This window comes from Heliangelus exortis, chromosome 21 (assembly GCF_036169615.1).
Source record: "Heliangelus exortis chromosome 21, bHelExo1.hap1, whole genome shotgun sequence".
NCBI lineage: Eukaryota > Metazoa > Chordata > Aves > Apodiformes > Trochilidae > Heliangelus > Heliangelus exortis.
Window position 1 is genome coordinate 7,953,271 of NC_092442.1, and position 16,470 is coordinate 7,969,740.

Below are 16,470 nucleotides of genomic sequence, written 5' to 3' on the forward strand. Positions count from 1 at the left end.
CAGCTGTGAGCAGGATGGATTAAACTACCCAGGAGCTGGGCTGTTGAGTGGCACCAAGAGTCCATGGGGACAGTGAAGGGGAGAGTTTTAGCCTGGGTGACCCCAATGCTGAGGATGTGTTGCTGCTGACCCCTGCAAGGGACATTCCTGTCCCAGCTGAGGCACAACCTCTGTAAGACCCTGAGGAGGAAAAATATTGCTGTGTTGTTGGCATCTGGGTGGCCTGGGCTTGTGCCTGACAGCAGGAGGTGGTCCCTGGGGTTGAGCTGCCAATGGCCATGGCTTGTCACCCAGAAAGCTGCTGAAGGTGCAGTTGGACAAGCTTCATTGGGATGCAAATGGATGTAAATTCATGTAAACATATGTCTGAGTGCAGGTAGCTGCTCGTGCCCAAATTATGCAAATGTTCTAATCCAATAATGCTAATGTCATGATTACCCAGCAACACGGTGTTCATTAATATGGTTCCTTGGCTCTTACACCTATCACTGTCAACATGATTATCCTGTGGCAGCTTGCAGTGTCCCTGGCAGGTGGAGCTGGTCTCAGGGAGGGAAGGGGACACTCAGTTCATCTGCCTGCTGGGGCCTGGAGGTGCCACGTGTCCTGGGGAGTCCTGGCCAAGGTACCACCTGGCTGCTGCCCTCTCCTCGAGAGGCCCTTCCTCCCAGAAGCAGACTTGGAAGAGGTTTCTCTGTCCCCCAGAGCCTGCAGAGCAGCTAAACTAACATTTCCTAATATCCATTGCTGTGATCAGATGAACAGGACTAGCAGGGCCATCTAGTGACTCCTCTGGCTGCTTAATGACCCAGGAGGTGCCCCAGGTTAGATGGGGATAATTTGAGTGTTTGTATTTTGAACCATATCCCTGTACCTCTCCCTCCATCTCCCTGTTTTGGTTGTTGTTGGTTGGTTGGTTAGTTTTTTGGTTTTTTTTTTACTCCTTGCTCTGCAGTTTTGTTTTCCCTGCTTCACCACAGAGCTGGAAAAAACACTTGAGCTTCCCCACTGCAGGATGGGAATTTGTCCTGGATTGCCTTGTGTTGGGTGACATAAGCTCAGACAGTTAAATAGTCCAGAGAGCTGTGAGGAGAGGGGTCCTGGGGGCTGGCTTACCTTCCTAACACCACCAGAAAACCTGTTCTCTGGCCAGGAGGCTGCTTGCCTTGGCTGTGCCCTCAATTTCTTTGCTGCTGTCCCCCAGGTGCCCGTGTAGCCACTTGCTGGGGCACCACGGGGGCTTCCTTGTCACCAGCAGCTCCTGGCTGGCAGCTACAGAGAACTGGGGGGTGGTTGGTCTGGGAAAGGGCTCAGCACATCACCTCCCCAGCAGCTTTGCTCCCTCAGGTACCTTCACGGGGGTTTTGCAGTCCCCAAATGTTTGTCTCTTTGGGGCAGCCCTGCCCAGCTCAGGCAAACTGGGGCTGTTTCCCTTTTCCAGCATCCTGACCCCGGAGTAGAGAGGGATTTGCCCTTCTCTTGGCATGACTCATTTTGCTCTTCCCTTTGCTTTGCTTTTTGCAATGTTGGTGTGAGGCTGGGATTTATGGCTGGGGCCAGAAAATGCCCTGGCAGCTGATTGCCTCACAACTCACTGGTTGAGCCTCATGATCCAGGGGTGGGCAGGACAATTCCCAGCAGCTGGGTGGAGAAACAGCAGTCAGGACAGAGCTCCAGCAGGCACTGCAGGGCCATGGCAGGTACATTTACTGCACTGAGTATCAGCATCAAACAGGGGCTTGGGGTAGATTGCTTTTGACAGGATGTCGTTAGCCTGATGCCTATGTGGGAGAGGAGCAGCTATAATGTTCTCTTAATGCAGCCAAATTGCTCTTTAATTCTGCCAAACCAAGATGTTATTTCATGAATCCCTGGAGCTTGCTGTGGAGCATCTCGATGCTGCTGGTTATCCGTGGCCTTTTCCTTCTGCTTGCATCCAGCTCCAAACCTCAGTGTGTGGGGTGGGAGCTGCCCTCCCTTGGGCTCCCCTCACTTGGCTTCATGTGTGTTAACTCTGGAAAGCTGGTGGTGACTCCTGACATGCCTCCTCCCACCAAAATGTGAGCAGAAAGTCTATCAATTTCCATGGCAACAGGACCAGGCCCTAAATGCTGATGTTAACTCTCTTTCTGGACATCTTTGGAACGTGGATGTGTGGGATGCAGTGGTGCCCAACCCCAGTGCATCTCCCCAGGACAGTGGTGCTGGGCTGGACACTGCTCACTGCATGTTCCAGCCCCTGGAGGGTAAGGTGCTGCTGCAGAATGAATACTGGGCTGTTTTTCCTGCCTGCCTGGAAAGTCTTGAGAAGTGATGTTGTCAATCTCCTGCAGCAGCTGGGAAACTGTTGGGAAGGGAAGAGGTAAAAGCAGGGTAAAACTGCTAAAACAAGTCGGCTGGATAATCTCAGAGGACACTGACTCCAGCTCAGAGAGGCACTGAGAGCAGATAAAATTAGCCTAATAAGAGTTGATGCTCTGCAGAACTCTCCCCTCTCTTGAATGCAAGGGCTTGGATCTGGGTTCAGCTTTGAGACACATAAGAAGAGCCAGCACCATGTGAGAAAGGGGTTTCTCTTGGTCTGGCAGTGGCAAACACCTGCTAAGGCTCTGGGGTTAGGAGGAACCTGAAGACCACGAGGGGAAGTAACAGGGAAAAGTGAGAAAAGGCTGATTCCTCACAAAATATCTCAGTGCTGTGTCCCAAAATCTTGCTCAGGGTCCTGCTTTCCCCAGGGCTGCCCTGGCCCCTCTTCTCCTACAAATTCTGTTTCCTCTGGTGGGTGCTGGCAGGGCAGTGGGGTGGGGATACCCCAATGAGGAGCAGGGATGTGTTTCCATCCAGGGTGAACCCAAACCATCCCCCATCTCTAACCCTGCAGGATGAGCTGGGTGCTGCTGCCTGCTGATGTGGGGAACTCATGGCTCTTCCCATCATGGTCCTTCCCATCTCTGCCATTGGGAGACTCCCAAAAGCCTCCAGAGCAGCCCCAGGGATGCAGGTGAGCTGAGTGCATGGGATGGGGGGGCTGCCTCTGCTCTCCCATGGGTTTGGGGAGCAGTGGGTGCTTGTGCATCTGTGGGGCTGCCTGGCCCTGCTGACTTTATCTTCCATCTCAAGAGGCAGGTGCAGGGCAGTGATGCTCAGGAGCAGCTCACCCTCCTCTTGTGCACCATTCAGTTGTTTTCTCCCAGTTGTCCCCAGTCTCACTGTGCACAGAACCCACCCTGGGTGACCTGGTGTGTTTTTAATATGTGCTCCACAATGCTGATATTTACAGCATCTGATTTTCTACTCCAGTTGATTTGCAGGTGGCTGGTGTGTTGCAAATGGGAGGTCAGGGTGCAGAGGCACAGAATGTTCCCTCCCCAAACAGGAGAGCAGACATTTCACAGGACTCCAAAAAAACTGTGCATTATAATTAAAAAAAAAAAAAACCAAACCAAACCCAAAACACAAAACGCCAACTATTTTGGGATTCACATGGAAATGGCAACATATGCTACAGATTAAACATCAGCCCCTACCAAAAGTTTAGCTATTCTGGGCCCATCCTGAGTGGCACTGAAGATGCACAGAGACCAGATGCCTCCCTGCCTCCTCCTCTCCTCTTGGAAGGTCCCTTGCAGGTCCATCTGTGGGTATCACAGTGCTGAGGAGGAGGACACCATCCACTCCTGCCACTAGTTGGGTGTTTCATGAGGTCTCTGGGACCCTCAGGCAATATTTTGAGGGGCAGAGGGTTCTTTCTTGCTGGCATTTGCCCTTTGTGTGGCTTCCTGAAAGGGTTTGTTTGTGTCTGCTTCCTAATAGAGTGTGGGCTGTATTTTACCACAGTGATTTTGTTCACAGCTAGTAATTGCTGGTTAAATCTGGTCAAATGATGGTTGTTAGCAGGTCCTGTTTGAGCACAGATAACCTCAGATTTTATTCCTCTGGTGAGAGCAGTGGGGCCCAGGGGTGCACTGTGGGCACTGCTGGGGAGCCTTTATCAGCACAGCCTGGAGTAAGCCTCTCAGGATTATTTAACCAAGTTTCCAAGTTATCATTATAATTATAGCTTTATTTAGCAAATGCAAATGCTGTTAAAGCAGGGAGGGTCTGCAGTGCACTCAGTGGGCTCAGCCAAGGTTCAGCAGCCATGGAGGGCAGAGATCTTTCAGGGAGAGGAGTTGCTGGTATCTGTGCCTCAGCCAGGAGAGAGAATCTTGCACGAGCCAAGGAATAAGGCACATGTTGCTTTTCAATTAACCCCCTTCCCATGCTCACAGCCAGGCTGGAGCTAAGCTCACTTGAAGAAGAAAGCTATATTCATACCTAACAGCAGGGTGGACTGGAGATAATGTAGGTCCCAACTCACCCCACAGGGATGGAGGGGACTCTTCCAGGAGCACTGGTGGTGGCAGTGTGGGTATCCCTGTTCCTGCCCCTGCAGCCAGGTTGAGCTGGTGGTATCTGCTGGCACCTTCTCATGCCTAAGGCTGTGGGTACTTGCTGTGGCTTAAAAATGGTCAGGAAAAAGCAAAAAGCAAGCTAGGACTGTACAGGCTGATGCTGGTGCTGCTTTGTGTCACTTTCTTGGGTGACTGTCAAACCTCCCTGCTCCCAACCTGCAGTGGATCTCCCTGAGTTTAAGGGGGTGTGAGATCTAGAGGAAATTCCTCCAAAAAAAGGTTTTGGCATCACCTTGCTGTGCACTCTTGAGGCAGCAGCAGAGGGGAGGATTTCTGTGAGATCCTTTGGGTTTGAGCTGACAGAGTATGAAATAAAGAACTGGTGGGTCAGTCACTGAATCTCTGGTAAGTGATGGGGATGTTGCAGATCTGCTGCTGTACTTTTCATTTGGAAAGGAATTGATAAAACTAGAAACAGTCCCTGTTCTTTTTCATTTGAAACTGGAGTAACCCGATGGCAGAATTTGCAGGTGTGCGTTTGAACCAAGTTTGGTTCAGTGTGTCCTGAGGACAGCCTGTACCTTTTTGGATGGATGTTTAATCTATGTGCTGCTGTGCTGTTTGCTGTAGGAATGCTCCTGCTGTTCACCCACTTGTGTAGCACCAGCAGGGTGGCTCCTTGGTCACAGGAGGAGGCTGAGCTGCTGCCTGGCTCTGCTCAGGGCACGGGGTGAGTTAGTGCCACAAATCTTTCTTCCAGGGGTGCTTGTGCCCCTGTTCAGGGCAACATTTATATTTAAGTCTAGGCTGTCCTGAGTCAGGATGCTTTTCTGAGCCTGAGATGGAGTTGGAGTGATGGTTCCTGCAGCCTGTGTCTCAGCTCTCATTATGGGATGCTTTTGGCACACCAGCCCGTGCCTTCACCCTAGGTGAGCAGCTAAACTTCTCTGTTGCACCTCAGAAGAAGCTGCTGGAGTGCAGTGTCAGGTGTGCTGAGCCTCAGGATTTTGTCACAACCTGTGCACACCTCTGGCAGGAGACATGGCTGGTGACAGGGACAATGTGCTCTTCCCATCATCCTGTCCCTGCTTTGAACTCCGTGATGGACACCTTTACCTTCTCTAGAGGGTGTCCTCCCTCCCTGCAGGAATGGGATGTCCCCCTGCAGAGCCCTGAAAAGCCCTGAAAGCAGCCCCATGATGGCTCTGAGCAACCTGATCCAGTGGGGAGGGTGTCCCTGCCCATGGCAGGGGGATTGGAACTGGGTGATCTTAAAGGTTCTTCCCAACCCTGAAAATTCTGTGATTCTGTGATTCAAGCTGTGGCCCCTCTTTCCACCAGTGTTCCCTGTTTCTGGAAAACAAAGGGCTGGTGTGTGGGCTCTGCAGGAGCTCTGAATCACCCTGACAGAGTGAGGGATCAAACAGAGTCACATTCCAGGGCATTAGACAGACGGTGGGAATTAAAAGCTTTACCTGGAAACTGGCTTTATATCTCCAAGCCCTGCTTTTGTCTCACAGCCTGACTATTTTTGTCCCTTTTACCTCCCATGTTGTCATGCATCAATGCCATGCCAGTGCTTGGTGCCTGGTTGTGCTGCCAACCCTGGGCACATCTGGGGAGCCCTCAGTAAATATTGGGCTGTGCAGCTTGGGTGTTGCAGCCTCTGGTTCTGCAGGGCCAGGAGGAAGCCTACAGAAGGTGGGAAACAGAGGTTTATCAAAACCAAGCTGCTTTGGGACTTATTAAAAGCTAAGGAAAGGCTCCAGACACCTTCAGCTTGGGATCCCTGAGGGACTAGAAAGTCCCATCTGGGTTATTAGAAGTAAATCTTGGTTTTGTTGCTTTCAGTCTATAAGGTTTGGGGACAGGGTCTCCTCTGAGGGCCAGTCCTGTCCTCACAGCAGGGAGTTTGTCTGCTTCAGCTCTGTCATTAGTCTGGTCCCTGTGTGCACTGTGCCCCTCTGCAGCCCTGGCTGAGCTGAGCATCCCCTGTCAGCAGGGCAGGGCAGCTTTTGGGGTGCTGCACAACAAGGGAGAAGGCAGAGCTCAGAAACTCACCTTAATTCCCAGAGCCATGATACTCTGACCTCTAAAACCCATCCTGAGCTGCTCGTGTCTTGTGCTCTGTGAGGAAACATTTGAAATATGAGAGATGCTTTTGTAATGATAATAATGACATTTGGCTCTCGTACATAACTTAATTTTATTTATTTATTTATTTGCCCTTTCTCAGAGGGAATTGCTGCAATTTTCTGGGCATCGGGCCCAATTTTAGCTTCGTTCTGCTGGAGTCCACACTGCATCCTGGATGCTGCACCCAAAGATGGAGCCTGTATTGGATGAGCACATCCAGGCTGCTCCATGCCCAGAGGCAGCTCTCATCATCCTGCCACCAGCAAGGTTCTCAGCTCCCAAGCAGACAAATGTGAAGTAGGTGCCATTCCCATCTGAATGAATATATGAGGGGTCTTTGGATATGGGAAGAGGGTTGAACTGTCCTGGGCTGATCTGCTCCTGTTGTCCCAGGTCATTAGAGCATCCATGTGCAGCATGTCAGGGTACTGTGGGATGACAAGTTTGGATGCTTCAGAAGAGAATGTTTGCTTCCCTGGTGAGAAGTAAATTAGGTTAGTTTGCCTGGTGTCAGTGTGTCAGCAGTCAGGGAAGTTCATTAACATTTACCAAAATCTGAATTTAAAATTGACTTCTTCGTTAGAGGAAAAGGTTGGGTGTCATTTTGCTGGGTTTTGGAGGAAAATTCTCTCCAAAGAACTGAGCTTTATTTTTAATAGACATCTGCATGCCAGCCTGCACTTCTGTATGCATTGATACAGGTTCTGTGTGTTGTCAGGTTTACCTGGTGGTACCAGCTGGGATCAGCCTGACACAGCGGTGGGTGACAAGCACACCCAGTGTGTCCCAGCTTCACCCCAGACCCACTGCACCTAAGCCAGCAGAAAGTCTGCACTGGGGACACATTTTCCTGAGCTGGGTGAGTTTCTGTGCATCATTTTCCATGATGTTCTCACAGCATGTCTGTTCCTTGCTCAAAATCCCAGTTCAGTAGCTCATGGAATCACAGATTTATTGATTTGAAGACAGAAGGAGATTAGGTAAAAACATCAGTTCGAGATCAAACCACAGCTTAGCATTCACCAGGGATCCTGGGGCAGGCTGGCAGGGAGCCTGTCCCCTTCCTGGCAGGTGACAGGCCCCTGCCCATGCTTGGCAGGGCTGCTGGGGAGTGCTGAGCGTGGCCTCGTTGGCTGTGGCCCCAGCCCAGCCCATTCCTTGCTCCTCATTGATGCTTCTTCACCTGCTGCATCCCCCTGTGCTGGCTGGGCTGGGAGCAAGAGCCATGTGTTGCTTCAGTCCCTGCTGTGTTCCCAGCCCCAGAGGCTGCAGGCAGCTCCAGAGGGGACATTGCTGAGGGTGCCAGCTCCAGAAGGGACATTGCTGAGGGTGCCAGCTCCAGAAGGGACATTGCTGAGGGTGCCAGATCGGGGCTGCCCCTGGGAGCAGCATTTGGGGTGGGTGTAGGAGCAGGCTGCGTGCTCAGCATGCAGCACAGCATCTCCCCGCCGGCCAGGAGACCACGGGGGCTGCCACGACCCCTTGGGCTGGGACAACTCAGTTTCCCTCTCCACAGGGCACCAGGGATGTGACACAACAGGACGGTGGCTGCTGGCACCACGCCGTGACCTTCCCCCCTCCGGAGAGGTCTGGTGAGGACCCATCCCGCGTTGGGAGCGAGATGGGGTGAAGGAGCACAAGGAGGTGAGCTTATACCCAACTTCTGCTCGGCTCCCCCCTTCTCCCCCCAGCCCGGGCACGGCGTGGCTTCACCGGGGAAGGGGCAGGGGGCTGGCCTGGCCGTGTGGCCGGGGCGACAGGCTGGCCACAGCCCTCATTCCTCCGCTGCCGGGTGCCGCTTTGTTGCTAGCTGGTGACATCACCCGAGAGCCCACCCCCTGCCTCTTATCCGTCTCTCCCTCTCGCTCCCTTATTCACAGCAGCGCTGGCAGGAGCAGGGGCCGTGCGAGAGCCGGCGGCAGCAGCATGCGTGAGGCTCAGAGTGTGAGAACCACCTAAGGTGCCCGCCGGAGCATCTCCCTCTCGCCTCCCTCCCCCCAGCTTCCTCCCGGTGGAAACTCGACGGATCCCACGGTCCGGGCTTCTCCGGGGGGAGCTTGGCGCCAAGAGCCGCATGCATGACACTCCGAAAAGGAGAGAAAACGACCATAAGTATCCAGGAGCACATGGCTATTGACGTCTGCCCCGGCCCCATCAAGCCCATCAAGCAGATCTCCGACTACTTCCCCCGCTTCCCCCGCGGGCTCCCCGCCGCCGTCGGCCGCAGCGGTGCCCTGCGCCCCGCTGTCACTCAGCCCTCGGTCAGCCCCGCTGAGGCCCCCCGGGAGGAGGATGAGGACGTGGATCAGCTTTTTGGGGCGTACGGGACGACGCCCGCCGAGCAGCCAGCCAAGTGCCAAGCACCCGAGGAGGTGGTGGACCCCGAGGGCTACGAGTCCGACGACTGCAGTGAGTCGCTAAGTTGCTGTGGGAGTTTGGAGGGTGCTGGGGGTGAGGGTGGGTCTTAGGGCTGGTGTCATCCCCCCTTCCCACCTTACTGCCCGAGCTGTGCGCCCTTCCCGGCTCCTGATCGTGTTGTCCATCCCTGGGATTATGGTGCAGCAGTGCCAAGCCCTCTGGTCCATCCAGGGAGGCTGTCACAGCACGGCCCCGGTGCAGGGAGGCCCTGGGAGTGTCCCTGCTGCAGCCAAGCTGGACGCTGATCCCAAACTGGGGAAGTCTCCCAAGAGCCACCAGTTGCTGGGCTTTGCCGTTGTGGTTGCTGCACTTCTCTGCCTCATCCCTGCTCGGCTCCTTGCCTCTGAAGGCTGCCAGCCAGGCTCAGACCCTTCAGATAATCCATCTGGGTGGTGCAGCCTGCTCCAGCCACCCTGCTGATCAGCTGGAGATACGCTCCAGCATCACCCAGCTCCAGAGCAGGGAGGTTTGTTTGGAATGACATCCCCGGGGAAATCTCTGCCCTCTCCCTCGGCAAACTCCAGCGTGTCATTCCTCACTCTCCAGCTGCAGACAGAGCCCTGCACGAATCCTACGGAGGTGGTGGTGGGGTGGGTTTGAACAGAAGGCTTTGATTCTGGTAGATGCAGGTGTTTGCAGTGAGGTTTAACCCCTCCCCACCCAAAAATGTCCTTCCCACCCAGCTCGGGGGAGCTCAGAGGCTGCAAAGCAGCTGCTGTCTGGCTCTGGCAGTGGCTGGGGTAGTGCTGCTTCCCTTGAGGTAGGTGACAGCACAAGGTCTGATCAGCCCAGGGTCTGATCCTGCACAAAGTTGGAAGCCAGGAGATGCCAAGGGAGGGAAGTCAGTGGTGCTGAGCAGGGCTGCCTGCTCGTCCTGGGGGGGAGGAGGAGGAGGAGGCTGAGCTGTTTACGGCCCAGCGCCGGGCAGGCGGTGGCTTTCCCTGTGCAAAATGTCACAGCCCTGTCTCAGTGCCTGCCTGCCAGGTGCTGGGCTGCTGCCATCTGTGCCAGACCCTGGAGCTCCCCAAAGGGCTGGGATGGCTGCAAGGGGCATGGCCAGCCCCCCTGCTCTCCTCTGCCTGCTGACCACCCCCAGCTCTGGCTGCAAGCCCCAAACTGATGCTCCCTCTCTCCCTGCCCTGGTGCTGGGGTCATGCTCTCTCTGGAGGAGGTGAGAGCTGCTGTGCTCTGGGGAGAACATCTCTGCTAAGCTGTGTTAGTCCCAGCCAGGCAGTTACAGTGACTTTAACCCGATTTGGGTTATTTGCTGCTCTAATTATTAGATCATCTTTGCTTATCCCAGCGATAGGAATGGGAGCAACTGGGCTGCAGGGGCCGGGGGTGTGTGAGGGAGATGAAGTGCTCAGGGCTCTGGGGTGCAGCACTTTTCACGGGGTGACTGATGGGGATGTTGCTCAGTGTGCTGCCTTCTGCCTCCAGCCCTGCTGGCGGTGCTGGAAGTGTCTCTGCTCGGTGCCAGGGTCCAGGGGGTGTTTGTCTCACCCTGCCTGGTGTTAGGAAGTGTTTCTCACAACGTAACAGGTGTCAGGCAAACTGCTGAGGCTCTTTTGCCAGATGCAGTGGGTTTTCAGCTGGCAAAGGCACAGCAGCAGAGTGGGGAGGTGGGACTGCTGTGAGTGTCACATCTCTGGGGACAGCACAGGATGGCCCCAGCTGCTTTCAGGGCACTGCTTGGCATAAATGTGCAGGATGAGACTGTCACTCCTCCATATTTAACAGCCAAGTCTCAAAGCCAGACAAGGGCTTGCTGGCCCCGTTTCCCAGGCAGGAGCTGGGAGGGGATTTGTGCAGCCTGACTTGAGCCATCAACTGTGCTGGGAAGCATCTTTCAGCTGCCCGTGTTCCCAGGGGGTGATTCAGGGCTGCTGCATTAGTCACCTGCACTAAATTGACTCTGGGGAACCTCTCTGACTGCATGGCAGGACAGTGTTAGGTGGTGTCAGGTCCCTCTGGAGACACTGGGAATGGTGGTGGAGCCTGGGTGCAGCACTGGGTGCTTGCTGGGCAGGAGTGTGTCTTGCCTCCCTCCCCAGAGATGTTCCCAGCACAGCCCCTGGAGAAGTATGGGGAGAGGGATTTTGCCACGGCAGGATCCATGAAGAGGATGAGGAGAGGATGGTTCTCATTTGTCCCATCTGTCTGTGGGTTTCCCTCCCCTAACACCAAAGCCATGGTGCTGGCTGGGTAGGAGGAGTAGAGCTGCCCCTGCCTGGAGAAATAAATGCAGCATTTGTCTGGGTTTCCCCTTGTCATGGTTCCTGCCTGAGGTGTTTCTGGGTTTCCAGCAGCTGATGGGTGAGAGGGAGATGTTGCTCTGTCACCACAGCACTGCAGGGTGGTATGGGGATGGATACCAGACCAGAGCTGGGTCCAGATGGGACCAGTACAGAGATGGCAGGGACCTGGCCAAGGTCTGGTGGGGTGGCAGGGGCTTGGCTGACCTAGGTGTTCACCCCAAGCAGGTGACAGCAGTCACCAGGAGGCTGATGCAGGGGCTCCAGTCAATGTCTGGGGACCCATGGGGCTGAGGCCAGGGCTCAGGGCACTGCAGTGCTCAGGGAAGGTGTGGAGGTGCCAAAGAAAACAAGTGTGGTCCCCATGGGGCAGCCCTAAGCAGCCTGCTGAATGCAGCAAGTGGCAGGGAGCAGGCAGAGCTGGGGACCTGATGGAGCAGATAATGAGCAGAGACACTGGGGCTTGGCCCTGGGAGCACTGGGAATTGCCTGGAGCCAGACTGTCCCCTCAGCTCTGCCAGCAGCCAAGCTGTGAGGATTGGCAGGGTCATGGTGGCACCAGGGCCTTTGGGACACCCCTGGGAGAGGGACTTGAGACTGCCCTGTGCCCCCTCTGTCCCAGCTCTGCTGCAGGACCAGTGCTGGCATCTTCTGTGAGCTGAGAGGACCAGTAGGGATTTGGGGATGGGAAGAAGGGATTCACTCCTACTCCTTGGGGACACCCCCCTCCTCTTTGCTTCCCCTGGCTGGTGCTTGGTGACAGCAGCAGTCCCCTGTCTCCTGGGGTCCCCAGCCACCAGGGATGGTTCCCACCCAGCACACTGCTGGGGGAACTTGGTTCCCAAGAAAAATAAGCAAATGCCAGCTAGGTGGCAATGTGCCACCTGTGAGGAGCTGGGTTTTTCCTCCCTTCTCCCCTGGTTCCAGCCAGATCCCTGCTCCTGGAGGTGACTGAGTGTTCCCCTCCCCAGCACCAACCTGAATTTGTGCCTGGCAGATTTGGAAAGGTCTCTGAAATCTCTGTACCAGCAGCACAGGGGTAGGAATGTGGTCCCTCTGGGGGAGCAGTGTCCTGGCTGCTCTCACCAGGGGACAGCACTGGAGGGAGCTGCCATAATTCTCCTCTCATGTGCACATTTCTAGCCCTTGGAGAAATGCTCCATTCCCTGGAGTTTGGCTTTGGAGTAAGGATAGGAACAGTGCTGGAGTTTCCTCCCTCCCCTCTCCAGGGTGATGGGGAGGCAGCCTGGAGCTGGTGTTTCATCTCATCACAGAATCTCAGACTGGTTTGGGTTGGAAGGAACCTTAAAGATCACTGAGTTCCAAACTCCTTGGACGGGCAGGGACACCTTCCACTTGGCAGGAGGTTTCTGGAAGAGCTGCCCCATTCCTGTTCCTGCAGGTGCTCTGGGGCTGTTTATCTGTACACAAATCCAGCCAGTTCTGGAAATTCACTCCTGGGAGGAGCAGGCTGGCAAGGTCCTGAGCTGCAAAGCAACATAAAAGCAACTTCTTCAAACTACAGCTGAGAGTAGTACTGGTGCAGGGCTTCTTGTGATGCCTCTGAAAGCAACACCACAGAAATTATTTAGGAAGACTCTAATTTTAAGCAGAGAAGATAATTAGGCAGGCCCAGCCATCATGCAGATATTATTTACTGGCTGATTAAAGGTGTAAAGAAGAGCAAAGGTCTTAAAGGGTTCAGGGTCTGCAAATCACCTGGCAATACTTTTGGCCAGAGAGGAGGAGGAGGGGAGATGTGCATTGAAAAATCTGAGGATATTTACTTCTGAAATGCAGCTCCTTAGCATATGCTGCCACTGCTATTTATAACCTTTGAATCGTCTTTTCAATCCAGATAAGGCCAAAAGAAGAATTTTTTTTTTTAATTTTTTTTTTTTTTTTTTAACTCAGGAAACCAAACAAAACCACTGCTGATTTCAGCAGAGCCTGGAGTGTGTTTTTTTCAACCAAGCTTGACCCCAGCTGCCTACTCCAAAGAAATGTGTACAGGGCAGTAGCAAACCTGAGGTTTCAGGGCATCACTGGAGGATGACCCTGGGGAGATGTAGGGTGCTAATGGGGTGATTTGGATTATCCCCTACCTGCTTTCCCATGGGATACCCAGATTTCAGGAAGGTGCTGTGGTGGGGGGTGAAATCTCACCTTTTCCTGCTGGTCCAGGTGGAATCTCTGTGCTCCTGGTCCTCCCAGGAGCCTTCAGTGTTGAAAGGAGCATATGGGCTGTGGCCTCCAGCATCTCTGCTAATGAAGGAGCCAAGCAGCTGCTGGTTAATGAGGGGCCCTCCTCCTGCCCAGCTTCCTCCCTCCCCAGCAGCAATTCCAGCCTTCACCTTCATGCTTGGACTCAGTGATCTTAAAGGTCTTTTCCAACCTGTGATTCTTCTGGTTCTGGCCTGCAGGAGGGGGATGATGCTCAGCAGCAGCTCTGCCACCCTCATCCCCTCCCTGACACCCCTTCCTCCAACAGGCTTAAGCCCAAGGGGGTTCCCAGATCTTTCATCTTTGTATTTAACACTGAAGGCAATTTTGGGGGGTTGTTAATTGCAAGACTGTATTTCATTAGAGGAAAAGAGAGGGAGATATTTGAAGGCCATCTCTAAATTGAAATTGCTGAAAGTCTAATTGCTGCTGACATCAGGGACCATTTAGTGCTGTAAAACATAATTGCATCTCTGAACTGTTCTGAGCAGATAAATGTTGCTCTGAACACTCCTCCTGGAGAAGACAGAAGAGCTGATGAGCATCCATCAACCAGCCTCACAAAGAACCAGCTCCTTTCTCCAGAGCTTACCAGGGGCTGGCACTGTGTCTCCAAAATGAAGAAAAAATAAATGCCATAGATTTTAAACAAAAAACCCATGACAAGGCAGGGATCTGTTGCAAGAATGGAAAGTTGTGCTTCCTTCTCACCCCCAGTCCTGCTGAATTCAGCCAGCCAGGTCTGTGGAGCTCCTGAGGAAGGAAAGTCTCCTGCCTGTGTGTTGGATCTGGTCCCTTATGGGTTTTTATGTGGGATTGGGAATGTCCTACCCTGCCTCTAGCAATGGAGCAGAGTCCCACGATGCTGCCAACTGGGACCAGGGGTTTCAGGGATCAGTTCCCACATGGGGCAGGGAAGGAATCAGTCCTCAAGCTGCCCCATCGTGTGCTACTGGACCTGGACCAGGTGCTGCCCCACCCAGAGAAGCCAGAGAACATGCAGCCACCTGCCAGAGCCATCTTCAGCAGCCCTGCTTGGAAATGGTGAGAAATAATTTATATTCCTCCCGAGGAATCATTTACCAACATTTTCCATGGGGCTGTAAGTGCACAGAATTACTTGGTGCCTTTGAGGACCTTTAAAATTATCTCCATTGCAGAGGAAAATTAAAGCAACGGAAGAATAGGTGCCTATCTTTTATAGTGCATTAAAAAATACCCAGTCTGAAGGTTACTGAACCTCTGCTTTCTGTAAGGGAGAGCTAATCCAGACAATCCCCAGCAGTCCTTTTTACTGCTCCACTCTGATCTCCCTGGCACAAAATCCATGAGCAGATTATCTTGGGAGCAGCAATGCTGATAAGCAGAGGGACTTAAGGCTTTTGGACTTCTTTTTAATTAGTTCTATAGTGTGGTTTGTTGGGTTTTTTATTATTTTTTTTTTTTGTGCACACCTCAATTTCTCTCAGCACAGGGCCTTGCTGGGCTTTCTAATGGCAGAAAGGTTCCCTGACTTTGGAAGGTAAGGAGCTCTCTCAGGTTCCTTCCTCTGAGGCTTGTTGCTGCAAGTGCTGGTGCCTCTTCCATGTTTTGAGCATCTCTTGGGATGAAAAACTCTTCTCTGTGGGGTGTCCCAGGCCACCAAGGGATGAGATCTGCCACCCCGCGTGGGCACGTGGGCTGCAAGGACAAGGGCTGGGAAAGGGAGAGGAGCCAGGATTTATCCTTGTGTTTTGCCTTTCACCTCATGGGTATAAATAGAAGCTACTTCAGCCTCTCCCCGTCACCCTGGGCACTGATGGGAAATGTCAGCAAGGAACAATTTCTGCCAACTCCACCAAGCAGGGTGCTGTGCCAGGGCACCGGGCTGCCCGCCGGCTCCTGTCCCGCGGCTAAGCCTCGAGATGCATCTGCTGATTATTCTGGCCTCTAATAATGTTTTTTTTTTGGGGCCTGCTGAATGAATCAAAACACCCAAAGGTCAGTGGGAGAAGGGGCCTGTGCATTCCTCTGCAAGTCAGATTGATTTTCCTTTTTTCAAGCCCACGTTTAACGTGGCCCCTGGCCAGCACCTTCCCATCAATCTCTCCCAACTCCTGGAGAGGACGGAGGGTCAGAACCTGCTAATGAGTTCAGCTCTCCTAATGGGTATTTTATCATTGGAGCAGAATAATTGTAATAATAATAATGATCCATCCTGCCTGCTGCCCGGAGAGCGCAAAGCTGCCTTTGTAATGCCTGACAAAGACGTTTATTTATGTTTTTTTATTTTTTTATTTGCAGCCTGTGTGATTAGAGGGCAGTGTTCAGAACAACCCAGTCGAGTTAAATACGTCTAGGAACAGCGCTTCCGGTCTAATTGCTGCCCTTTTCTTTTTTAGGCACTGGCTCCCCTAATTAAGAGCACAATCGAGTTGCATCTCAGCTGCCAGGAGGGGTGGGAGGGGGAAGGCAATCAAAAAAGGGTGATTGGGCTGATTTGCAGAGGGTCCCGAGGGGCTGCTGGAGGTTCTGGGCATGATCCTGCTGGTTGGAGATGCTGGGATTCCCAGAGCCAGGGATGGGTGTGTTTGCAGGAGGGGTGAGAGCAGTGAGACCCATGCTGGTGTTTTGCTGCTCACTTGGGGTGCTCCCCACTTCAGGAGCACTGGGCTGGGTCCTGCACGGAGCTCTTCAGCTGGAAGAGGTCTCCTGCCATCTCCTCAGGCCCCCCAGCAACCCCGGGACCAGTCAATTAGCACAGCACCTTCTGCTGATGTTTCCACCTCCTTCTGCTGCAGGCTGACCCTTCCTGGGGAGCTGAGACTCACTCACTGGCAGCACAAAGTGTCCTTGTTTAGAGGAAAACCCCTCCAGGGCTGGGGACAGAGCCTGACAGGGCTGGGGAGAACCATTCACCCCCATCCCTGCCCTCCCAGAGGTGAGAGGAAGATGCTCGAGGTGTGCTCATGGACCACCAGCACCAGAACCTTAGTTTTATATATGTATTAATATTTCTTATATATATTTGTTTATTATATATGCATTTGTTTTATAAATCGCCA

General features: G+C 53.4%; 1 protein-coding gene across 2 annotated transcripts in view; it reads left to right on the plus strand.

The window, feature by feature from the left end:
- The first annotated feature begins 6,928 nt into the window (after nucleotides 1-6,928).
- DOC2B (double C2 domain beta) overlaps nucleotides 6,929-16,470 on the plus strand; it is a 28,978-nt gene continuing 19,436 nt past the window's right edge. For both annotated transcript variants that reach the window (XM_071765562.1, XM_071765563.1), the window contains exons 1-4: nucleotides 6,929-7,024; nucleotides 7,249-7,389; nucleotides 8,047-8,174; nucleotides 8,411-8,939. In XM_071765562.1, the coding sequence (XP_071621663.1) occupies nucleotides 8,609-8,939 (331 nt within the window). In that variant the 5' untranslated portion in view covers nucleotides 6,929-7,024; nucleotides 7,249-7,389; nucleotides 8,047-8,174; nucleotides 8,411-8,608. The remainder of the gene's footprint in view (nucleotides 7,025-7,248; nucleotides 7,390-8,046; nucleotides 8,175-8,410; nucleotides 8,940-16,470) is intronic.